Source organism: Grampus griseus (assembly GCF_964374135.1).
Source record: "Grampus griseus genome assembly, chromosome: 14".
NCBI lineage: Eukaryota > Metazoa > Chordata > Mammalia > Artiodactyla > Delphinidae > Grampus > Grampus griseus.
The window spans coordinates 30220396-30232579 of NC_139008.1; the positions used below are offsets into that span (position 1 = coordinate 30220396).

At 46.3% G+C, this 12184-nt stretch overlaps 1 protein-coding gene across 3 annotated transcripts in view; it reads right to left on the bottom strand.

Annotated features, from left to right (window-relative positions):
- CLEC16A (C-type lectin domain containing 16A) overlaps positions 1-12184 on the bottom strand; it is a 209816-nt gene that overhangs the window by 143810 nt on the left and 53822 nt on the right. For 2 of the 3 annotated variants that reach the window (XM_082670277.1, XM_082670275.1), the window contains exon 10: positions 11737-11968. In XM_082670277.1, the coding sequence (XP_082526403.1) occupies positions 11737-11968 (232 nt within the window). The remainder of the gene's footprint in view (positions 1-11736; positions 11969-12184) is intronic. The other variant, XM_082670276.1, reaches the window with a different exon arrangement.

Genomic DNA, 12184 nt, shown 5'->3' on the forward strand with positions numbered 1-12184 from the left:
AAAATTCTAGCTGCACATAAAACCTGTTCTTTTGTGGATGTTACTGCTTAGGATGAAGCTAAATTTAAGAAAAAACAAGTGAATCAATTCACCAAGAGCTACGGAGTAAACAGCAGTCCACGCAGCCTGCGGCCACGGCAAAGGGCAGGAGGCGCTGCAGACTGCTGTCTGAGAAGCACCATTCTCTCTCGTACTCGCATCCTCCCCTCCACCAGCCTCCTTCAGATGCCGCCCAACTACCCCCGTCTTCTCCAAAGTGGAGCCCAGACACACTTCAGTGGGTATGCCAGATGATTCGCTAGGCAGTACCTCTTTTATTTTTAATTATCATCTTTTAAAAATCTACTCTGTGTTATGATGTACATAACATTTGTACATTAATACAGATATGTACAGTTTATAATAAATGTATATCTATTGGGGAGATGCATGCTCAATCATGCATTTATTTCTGTTTACTACTAGGGCGTGTCATCAAAGACATCTGAAGACTACTAAGTGAGATGATGGTGCCAGTCTCCGGCTTCTGCCCTGTGACCTTTGACCTGCTTCCCATACTGCTGCGAGGCCCCCTTCCTCCTCGACTGCCTGGCTGACACAGCAGGAACTCAGCTCCAAGGACTCCCCAAGGTTCCGGGGCCAAGCCCTAGTGCCTCCACCTGCTGTGACATGGTTGTCCCTTTTTGGCTTCTTAATCTCCCTGGACTCTGAGAATTCTGGAATAGAGGAGAGGTTAAAGACAATCCAGTCGAGTGCTCACCAAACTTCGCTGAGCAGGTGCATGTTAATTCTGAATGACAACTTCCCAGGGCACCACCATGGTACGAGGTGAGAGCAGAGCTGCTCCAAGTACAGAGAGGGTGGGCGGGTGCCCGAACATCTCCAACCACGGGTTCCCTCACGGCCTCCACAGAGGCCCCTAAAGCTCCTTTCTGGAATTCTGGAGCTTCCCACACAATGGCCTGAAAACCACTAGTTTGGTCCTGAATACTGAATCTGAAGAAACAGAAACCCAGAAGTATGACTCAACACAGCTAGAAAAGCAGCAGCAGAAGCCAAGCCTGCTCCCCCTCCCACCTCCTAGGTCATGTCCTGGTGCAGAACCAGGCCCACAAGGGAATCTCCATGCACAACGAGGTTTCTGAACCTCGGCTGTGGCACCCTGGTTCTCACAGCTGCGCCCCTGTTCCCCCCGACATACTCCTCCTCCAGCTGGCATGGCTGTGGGATGAGCTGCTCCCCTTAGTTTTCTAGGTAAAGTACACAATGCTTCTTTCAAAGCCAAACAGGTTTTTCCCCTTCTTTTAAACAATTTTATCCAAACAACTCTTAAAAGTAGTGATGCTTACCTAGGTCTGCCAGCTCCCTGCAACTGTATGCAAAATGCTATGTGGGCATGAGAGGAGTGGGTAATAGGTTTTTGAGGAGAGGGTCTTGCCAGATTCTCACCGTTCCAAAATGGATTCTACAGCCATCTTCAAAAGTGGCTGCCGAAGAGCATCTGGCCTGTCTTGGTGATCGAGGGTCAAAGGGCACCCCTCTTTATGCCACACCAGGAGGTCCGGCATGGTTCTGCACAGCCTTGTGGGCCCCCACTGCCACACCTCTCTGCTGACACTACACCCGCCTCAGAGAGGCCTAGCTCCCCTCCCAAGGTGCATTCGTCACGCTGCCGCCACCAGGGAAAGCAGAACAGTGGGCTCACGTGGACACAGATTTCCACTGATGGTCCCTGAGGCCAGGACCCAGGTGCTGACGATGAATTCCCAGGGGGCTCCATCTGACCCTCAGTTATTAGGTTCTTTACCATGAGCTCCCACCCCACCAGGTTTCTGTTTTGGAGTCTGAAGGGACTGCAGCAACACTCTAGCCCAGTTTTGCTCAAACTTCAGTCATTTGCCTGCCTTTACAATTCCTGCCATGTCTGTGTGTTGCTTGTACTATTTGTTATTAATCATTTTATTTGAACTCCCACTTTTTTTTTTTTTTTACTTAAATACATTTTCAACGAAAACTTTAAATCACTCCTATATCCTTCAATTGAGCAATCCCACTCACAGGAATTTATCTGGAAGATACACCTCCAACGATATAAAAATGCACACTTACAAGGGTATTCAGTGCACTATTACTTGTAATTGCAAAATACTGGAAACTACCTAAATGTCTGAGCATAAAGACTGGTTGAATCAACTATGGTATGCACAGTGCAGCTGGGAAAGGAATGAGGAAGATCGCTGGTGAACTGATACGGAGTGATTTCCGGAGATAGTGCTAAGTGAAGAGAGCCAAGTGCCAAAGAGCATACACCGTGGGCTACACCCTGCATGTAAGAAAGAAGGGAAAATAAGGAAGCATACCTACCTCTGCTGCTTTTTACACAAAGAAGTGCAGGAAGGATATTCCAGAGAACAATAAGTTAGTTATCTACAAGAGGGAGGGGAACAGGATGGAGAGAATGTGGGAGGAAGGACACTTCTTTGTACAAACCTTTTTGCAAAAGTTTTGAGTTTGTTAACATTCCAAATTATTAAAAAAAAGAAATTAAATCAATATGAATGAGAAGGGAGAACCCTAAACTAAAACAAACAAACAAACAACAAAAAAAAAGACCAAAATATATTTCAAATGAATACCATACCTATCCTGAAGGGGGAAAAGAAAGGCAAGGCAGACAGATCCAAGTAGTTCATGACACAATACTTGACTCTATATCCTCAATTTGTGGACTGGGGATACATGAAGTATTTGGTGGTGGTGGGGAGCAGGAAACTGCAAACAACCCTGAACTCTTTATTTATCAAACAATGAACAGTTCTGGAACTTTTAAAAGATATATTATAGGATTGAGCAAATCGTAAATGTTTTGATGTCACTGGGAGCCAGGGCTCTCGCTGTAAAAGAAGAGACATCCAAATCTGGAGGGGGAGAAGGCAAGAAAGGACCCTCTGGGAATTGACTGGAATTGGAGGAATCGGTAATGTGTATTTTGTATACATACGCGCATATATTTCCTAGCTCTGTGCATTGAAAGGGCCAAAAAGCAAGACACCCCATGTAGTCATGAGCACATCTGGTGCCCAGATCTTGGCCTCTAACACCATCACCCATTGAAAGGAACCAGGGCTTTTCAGAGAAATTAACCCTGAGTAAGGGCACAGTAGGTGGGAAATGAACCTTGAATACCTTGTTATGACAGAAAGTGTCAGGACTGATTGAAAAAAAATGATGGGGGCAGATCACAAAGACATAGGAGCCAGCTTGAAAGGGTTCTCAAGGGCCAAATCTGGGATGATTTGAGTATCAAATTAGTTAAACACAGTAATGAAATATAAACCACTAAAAAACTGGAATCCATGAGTCTGTGCCAAGAAGAGATAGATAAATAAATAAATGAATGGGAGGAAGGGAGGAATCTTGCTTACAATGGAATACCGAGTGCTGACACTGGAAAACCAACATTGTACCACCATCCTGGTAAAGACTGGGTCAGCAAGAATCATCAATGAATGCCATATCTAAGGGGGAGTTTTTTTTAACTTAAGTATGGTTGACTTACAATATTGTGTTAGTTTCAGGTGTACAGCAAAGTACACACACATATATATATTCTTGAACATATATATATTCTTTTTCAGATTCTTTTTCATTACAGGGTATTACAAGATATTGAATATATAGTTCCCCATGCTATACAGTAGGTCCCGTTGTGTATATCTGTTGATCTCATACTCTTAATTTATCCCTCCCCACCACTTACCCTTTTGTAACCATAAGTTTGTTTTCTATGTCTGTGAGTCTGTCTTGTAAATAAGTTCATTTGCATTTTTTAGATTCCATGTATAAGGGATATATGATATTTGTCTTTCTCTGTCTGACTTACTTCACTTAGTATGATAATCTCTAGGTCCATCTGTGTTGCTGCAAGTGGCATTATTTCATTCTTTTTTATGGCTGAGTAATATTCCATTGCACATATACACCACATCTTTATCCATTCATCTGCTAATGAACACTTAGGTTGCTTCCATGTCTTGGGTATTGTAAATAGTGCTGTTATGAACATTGGGGTATGTGTATCTTTTCCAATCAGGATTTTTGTTCTTTCTGGATGTATGCCCAGGAGTGGGATTGCTGGTTCATATGGTAAAACTATTTTTAGTTTTTAAAGGAATATCCATACTGTTTTCCACAGTGGCTGCACCCAGTTTATTGGGTTGGCCAAAAGGCTCCTTCGGTTTTTAAAGTAAAAATAAAAGACACATTTTTCATTTTCACCAAGAACTTTATTGAACAACATATTTACCATTTTGTTCCCCACCTTCTGCCATTTTTCAGGCAGCTTCATAACTCCATCTTCCCAAAACTTTTTATCTTTTTGAGCAAAGAACTGTTCCAGGAAATCTGAAGGTGCAATGTCTGGTGAATACGGCAGATGAATTGGAACTTACCAGCCAAGCTATAACAGTTTTTGCCTGGTCATCGAAGAAACATGCAGTCTTGCATTATCCTGATGGAAGATTATGCGTTTTCTGTTGACTAATTCTCGATGCTTTTTTGCTGCTTTCAGTTGGCCTAAATGGGAGTAGTATTTGTTGGAATTAATTGTTTGGTTTTCTGGAAAAAGGTCATAGAGGACTCCCTTCCAATCACACCATATACACAACATCACCTTCTTTGGATGAAGACCAGCCTTTGGTGTGGCGGGTGGTGGTTCATTTTGCTTGCCCCACGGTCTCTTCCGTTCCACATTATTGTACAGCATCCACTTTTCACTGCCTGTCACAATTTGCTTTAAAAACAGAATGCTTTCCTTACGTTTAAGTAGAGAATCGCATGAGGAAATACGGTCAAGAAGGTTTTTTTCCGCTTAACTTACGTGGAACCCAAACACAAAAGCGATTAACGTAACCAAGCTGGTGCAAATGATTTTCAACGCTTGATTTGGTTATTTTGAGTAGGTCGGCTATCTCCCGTGTGGTATAACGTTGTCTGTTCTCAATTAATGTCTCGATTTGATCTCTATCAACTTCAACTGGTCTACCCAACCCTGGAGCATCGTCCAGCAAGAAATCTCCAGCACTAAACTTCACAAACCACTTTTGATATGTTCGATCAGTCACAGCACCTTCTCCATACACTGCATAAATCTTTTTTTTTTTGCGTTTCAGTTGTGTTTTTACCTTTCTTGAAATAATAAAGCATAATATGCCGAAAATGTTGCTTTTTTCTTCCATCTTCAATATTAAAATGTCTACACAAAAATTCACCAATTTTGGTAAGTTTTTTTTTTAAATGCACACTGATATGACAGCTATCACAATACAATCTAACAAAATTGTTTCAAATGAAGTTAAAGACAACTAAGCACTACTGGAGCCATCTTATGGAAAAAACCAAATGAAATTTTTGGCCAACCCAATACATCCCCACCAACAGTGCAGGAGGGTTCTTAGGGAGAATTTTAATGAGGCACAGGATATCTGCATTATCTCCAAGTGTTTCCCCATGGATTGCTAATTAGTTGCTAAGAAAAGGGAAAGTAACAATACAGTGCAGAAACTAGGCCTTACCTTAACCAGGTGGCCAAAATTAACATCACCTACTAAGGACAGACAGAAGGGCATCATGTGCCTCCAGATGTAAACAGGTGTTCTTTATACTATTTTTGCTTTTTTTCACTTTTTATACATTTGAAATTATTTTCAAATAAAATATTTTTAGCAATTGCTACAATCAGCATAAAACCAGTATAAACAGAAAGCAACTGTGGAAATATACACACGATGAATAAACAAAACAGTGCTGAGGCCTGTTGTACGCATGGAAAGGGGAGATGAGGGAAAGTGAGGGGGTGTCAGACACATACACCCACCACGAGGCTCCCCTGAAGCTGAGCTCTCGGCAAAAATCCTCACACTACGGTGTTCAAGGCCCTCTCTGTCCCACCCAAAGCCATCTCCATGTCCACAGTTGGGGCAATGCTGATCTAGCGGAATCTCGGCAGCTTACGGAAGGGAAACTGAGGCGCAGAGGGGTCAGGAGGTGGGCTCTGCCCCTGGCTGCTGTAGGCGTCTCTTCCAGCTCTGCCCGTCAGCTGTGTCGTGTAAAGGAGCATCTGTGCGATATCAGCTCCTGTGCCAGGCACCGTGGCCCATGATCGTGAAGGCTCCAGCACCCGAGCCTGCTGGTGGGGGGACCCCTCACACCACTGAGTTTTGAGCCTCTGGGAGTGGAGGGACATGCCTGTGAAGCTGCCAGGCTGGGAGCAAGAACCCAAATGTCCAGCTCCTCTGGCTTCAGCAGGCCCTGACTAGGCCCTCCTTGGCCTCTACTGTTTCCACAAAAACCTCCAAAAGCAAAAGAGGATCTGCACATCCATATTCACAGCAGCATTATTCACAGTAGCCAAAAGGCGGAAGCAACCCAGGTGTCCACCAATGCATGGAAGGATAAGCAAAATGTAGTATATCCAAAAAATGAAATATCGTTCAGATTTAAAAAGGAAGAAAATCCTGCCACATGTTACAACATGGATGAATCTTGTGGACATGATGCTCAGTGAAATAAGCCAGTCATAAAAAGACAAATACTGTATTGATTCCACTTATATGAGGCACCCGGACTAGTCAAATTCATAGAGCCAGGAAGCAGAGTAGTGGCTGCCAGGGGCAGGAGGGAGGGAAAATGGGGAGATGTTTTGTGGGTACAGTTACAGTTTGGGATAATGAAGCATTCTGGGGCTGGAAGGTGGTGATGGCTGCACCACGATGCAAATGTGCAGGAGAGGCCCGAGGACTCTCAGGACCCAAGGACGTCAACCTCCGTCCCTTGATATGACAACTCTGGCCCAACCTGTGAGCTTCCCCAGTACTCTGACACACTTGATTTTTTTAAATAACAGCCATAATTCATCAACTTCCCAGGATGATGGGCATTCTAATCTGATTAGTATTTGGTAAACAAAGTGCTTTTCAGGGAAATGACAGGCATGACCTCCCAACAGTCTTTGACTTTCCAAGTTCAAGGATTTTCTCAGTTGTCCTCTGTGGTCAACATTCCAGCAATCACGGTGAGGCCAGACAATAAAAAGAGGGGAAGGGGATGATAAGAAAGCCTTCAGAAGAAGGTTAAGGGAAAGAGGAGAAAGATGCCCTTGCTGGTTACCTAGGAAATATGGGAAGGACCACATGCTACTGGCTGGCTTTGGAGCAGAACTGCAAGAGGCCAACAAAGCCTGGCAATGACAGGGTGTGTATGTGCTGAGTGTCTGGGGGTACCCCTTCCTTTGCTTTTATTACCGTTTACTGGACAGCACGAGATTGAACTCAGAATGTTTTTTCTGGGAAGTTGCTTTTCAGAGGATTTGTCTAAACTGACCTCCAATCCTTCTCCTTATACTAGTTAAGCCCATTGGAAAAGCTGGTGCTCCCACACCTCTCTACCCCAGTGGCCCATGCCCCACCACAACTCACCTCACTATTCGTTACAGAAATGAACAGAGAAAGAGGCCCCGCAGAAACTCGCCGGGGTGACCAAGCACAGAGTCCCCCGAGCCAAGCTCAAGTCCCCCTTCCAGGCTCCTCACTCTGTTCTTCATCTTGCCAGGGCTCCTATTCAGTGCTCATGTGTCACAGGCTAAATGCTGAGGCACCGATGTTCTCATCGCTGACAACCTGAGGGCTGGGCATCGTGCAGCCCCCTCTATCGGTAAAGAAGCACAGAAAGGGTGATGACTTGCCCAGGGTCACACAGCTCCTCGGGGGCTGAGCCACAGGTGTCTGGGATGCAGACCCCGACCTCCTGATAGCTAGTCCCTGGCTCGCCCCAATCAGAAAATTGCCGGGCCTGGGGCTGGCTCTGGCTTTGCAGAAGTGAGGCCAGGTTCCATTTCATTTCAGTAGAAACTTCAAAGAAAAAAAAAAAAAAAAAAGCCAAGCTGGGGCTCTAAACTCCTAGGCACCCCCAACGCCCAGCTGACTGGGCAGGTTCAAAGTCAGTGCCATTCCCTTCCCTCCATGCCCACGTGGGGATTCAAGATAGGAGTAAGCTTTGAAGGTCAGGCTGTGAAACTGATGCCTACACTTTTTCCATAAGCAAAAAACCTATTTTTCCATAGGCCAAACCCTATTTTTCAAACAAGAAGTTCAAACGATTCAGTCTCTTGTCCTAGGCCCATTTATTAAGTTACTGCTCTAACTGAATCCAAAAAGAGATGACGGTCCTTCCAGACTGAAGAGGAGACTGACATGGAAGTGCATCTGGGTGGACTCGCCTCTGGCCAGAGGGACCAGGGCACCCTGGTCTTCCTTTCAGCACTCAAATTCTGAAAAGTGAGGGGGCCCTGTGATTTTTTTGGGTTTCAGAATGAGTTGCCCATCACTTGGGACCCGAGGCAGAGCACATTTCTTTGCAAACTGGGGGTGAGAGTGGAGGGTCCAGGGGTGCATATTCATTTCACACAACTCTTGTCAGGGCTTAAATGTGGAGGAGGTGTGAATTCTGGGTGCTGCATTTGTAGGAAAAAAACAAGTCAATGCCACATACAAATCAGGTCATGGCAGAACTGTGACTCGTGACATGTCTTTTGACTCCTGTGCTTTGCGCCACCTTTCTAAGTAAAGATTTCACCACTGAAATGGATGAAAATGGCAGGGTATGCAGGGGGGAACTGGCGCCAGCACCTCTTTACTCAGAGTCAAGGCTGTCATCAAGCCCCTAGATCCAGGGACAATGCAAGAAAGCACGCTAGAGAAGAAATGACTTGGAGGAGAAAAGAGCCACATGTCCACCTCAAAACAGGAAGGGAATGGAAAAGAAAAATAAAATACAGGAAGGGAGAAGACGGCCTGAGGAAAATGGCGGAGTACACAGAAATAGTGTGGCTTTCTAAGGGAACACCTGCTGTTTCTGCTGGCCTGGCACCCACGCCCCCTCCTTCTGATAAATGCGCCTCATTTCTTTCTGAGGCAGTCACCTTAGGGTAGAAACACAGGGCCTGGCCACTCAGCACAGAACATCCCTCTACAGGGTGGGCAAGCCAGGTCCGTCAGCACCAACGAGCATCGGCTCCCAGACTCCAGCTGCAGCCCGTGGGAAGGAGCAGCTCCCTTTCCACTCGGTGGTAGGCTGGCAGGATGCGAGCCTCTCACGGCCAATGGTTGTCTGTGCACCCGGTCCAGCCCCGCCCAGGCCTCCCAGTCGCATGAACGATAACTGCCTTTTGTGCTTGAGCTAGTCTGAGTTGAATGTCTAAATCTTACAACTACAAGAATCCTAACATAGCCTCATTAAAAAAAATAAAAGTCATTACATTTCCTACAGTCACAATTTCCAGATGGGGAAAATGAGGTCCAGAGCTTGAGGAGGCCATCCAAGGCACACAATAGGTCTAGCTGGTGAGACAGGACCGTAGGTCACATCTTCCATCTCCTAGGCACCTCCCCCATCTACACTGTCCTCTGGCTTGAAAATGTGCCTGACACCCTTCCAAGTCACAGGAATTAACAGCTGTATGGTTTCACCCAAACACAGATACAGTCTAAGGAGAGAACACCTTCAAACAGGAGACTAACTAAGAGATCAAATAAACAATTCAAAAAGCGCCAGAATACAGCTGCTGCTGCCCAGTTAGGTGTCTCTTTGCTGGACAGGCCTGTGAAAGTTGTATTTATTACAGTGAGCTGGGTGGGAAGACAAATATGCATTCGAGAAAGCAGGAGGGCACTACAAAGCCAAGGAGTCGCGGAGAGCCTCGCTCCACCGGGCTCTGAAGCCTGCATCAGCCGTCCAAGTAAAGCCTCTGGGGAAATTCCTGGGCCCTGCCTGGCACAACCTGGCTGAGTAACCGCCCAGAAAACAGTGTTTTGGAGGCTGGTGAACATTTCTCCCCGTGCCCCCTGCACAGGGCAGGTGGGCCCAGCCTGCAGGGAGTCCTTCCCCCGACCCCAACCTGGGAGCTGGGACGGCAGCCTTGCTGAACCTCTGAAGCCCCTGTGCGCCAGGACTGGGCCGCCTGGCTGAGTCATTTGATTGTGTGTTTGAGGCCAAGCCTGCCCTTGTCCACACCACGGTTAGTCACGGCCCCGGCCTGGTTAGACAGCAGCCCTTAAAAGGACTGGAACAAAAGAGGTAGCATCTTTCCAAAACAAAATTGACGAGAACACAGGGTGCAAAATGGGGTGAAGTCGTCCATTTTTCCCCCCCGTATGGCTACAGGACAGCTAAACCCAGGGGTTTAAGCAGACAGTTTTCTCCCAAGTTAGAAAAAAAGTCAAAACGATCCAAATAAGCAAACACGTATGGCTTACCTTGTGTCTGCCCCTCACCTCCCCACCAAAATGACATTTGTTGGCAAAGGTTTTCCCAAGCCAAAAAGGAATTCCTAAACCAAGATGCTTACTGCACACTTTGAACAGAAATAAAAGTGTACTAGAGATCTCAGCCTTAAAAAGAGGGCTGGTGGCACTGGGGAGATGCTCTGGTTATACTTATCGAAATGTGATCGTGGCATTCGCTGAGAACTGCCAAGAAAATCAGAATGGGGCCAGCAGGGTGGGGATGGGGTGGGGTTTGGCTGCCCAATTGCAGCAAACTCCCCAAAACAAATGTGTTCTCAGTCACTGATTTACTGAGCTGCTCTGTTTTCCAGCTTCAGAAGCCCTGGACGCACACAGTCCGGGCTGATGGGCTGGGGAGCTGACTGCAGAGAAGCCACTGCTAGCCCAGGACTCAGGAGGATGGCTCGCAGGAAATGCTCCCCACACCCCCAGCAGAACACAGCTGGGAGCTGAGGAGAGCCCGTGTCTCTCCCAAGAGGTGTGGTGGGAGCTCCCCTCTGGCGAGCAGAGCCCCTACCCCACTTGATCCCATCACCTCCTCCACCCTGAGTGCCTGGGGCCATGGCCAGAGACCCCATCTGTGTGGCTGTGAGCCTGGCCCATGACACAAGCAGCTGGACAGTTCAAGCTTGCTTCATCCCAGAGCAGACAACGCTCTCCAGATGGAGGAGGTGTTAGCATCTAAACGACAGGTAGGTGAAAAATAAACCAGAATCATTCCTGACAACGGCAGAAAAGAGGACAAAACGATTCTGTTTATTGAGCACATAGGCACCAAACACAAGTGTACCTCACTCTAAACAGATGAGGGCTTGAAAAAAATCTTTATGTAAGAATCTAGGGGATTATATTTGATCATTTGATGCCAAAAAACCATAATCTTATTAAAAGCACCTAATTTCATTAAACATGGGCTATTTTTCTTCCTGCTGTGCACTGGAAATAATGACTTCTGTCAAAAATCATAATCCCGGGTTATCGGGAGTAATAAGAACAGCAGTAATGATAAAGATTGACAATAATAACAGTAGTAACAGTAGCGGGAGATACTTATGACATGTGCCAGGCACTGCTCTGAGCATGTTACTTGTATTAATCTGTTTAATTCTCTTAATAACAAAGTATACTTTGTTATCAAGAGGCTACTATTTGTTAGCCTCTTGACAGATGGGGAAACGGAGGCACGGGGCTAAAAGGAAAGGGCCTTGCTCCAAGCCACCCATCCGACAAGGGCAGGCCTTGAACCAGATCTGCCCACAGCTGCTTCCCAGTGGCTGGCTGTGTAGAATGAGGTACACCGGTGCCTGGAATGACAGCTGCACCCACTGACACACAAGGGGGACCAGACACAGAGGACAGCCCGGCTGTCAGGTCGGCGTTCACGGGCGCAACTCACCTTCACTCTCCCCACTCGTCTTGGTGCCTTTTGAACCACCCTCTGTACCTTTAGCCTTCTCGGCGTCTTCTTGGGCGTCCTCGGCGGGCCCTTTCTCCTCATCTTCTTCCTCCCCAACGTTTTTGTAGTTGGGTCTCTTTTGCACCCGCCTCTTGCCCTTGTGCTTGTTCATCTCAAGGGACCGCTCTAGCGTCTCGGTGGGTTTAATGAAGCACCGAATGCTGGGCTTGGCCTGGAAAGTCAAACCAAGGTAACAGACGGATTTGAACGTTGCAATCTCACTGGCTCCTCTCAAGCTTCCTGAGAGTTTCTGCCCCAAGAAATTCCTTTCAATACAACAAATTCTACCTCCTCGTTGATTATTATGACTATTATTAACATCATCACTATTAAATATCCAAACCACAGCACCAGCTACCATTTATTGCCCACAGTCCTAAGTCACTCT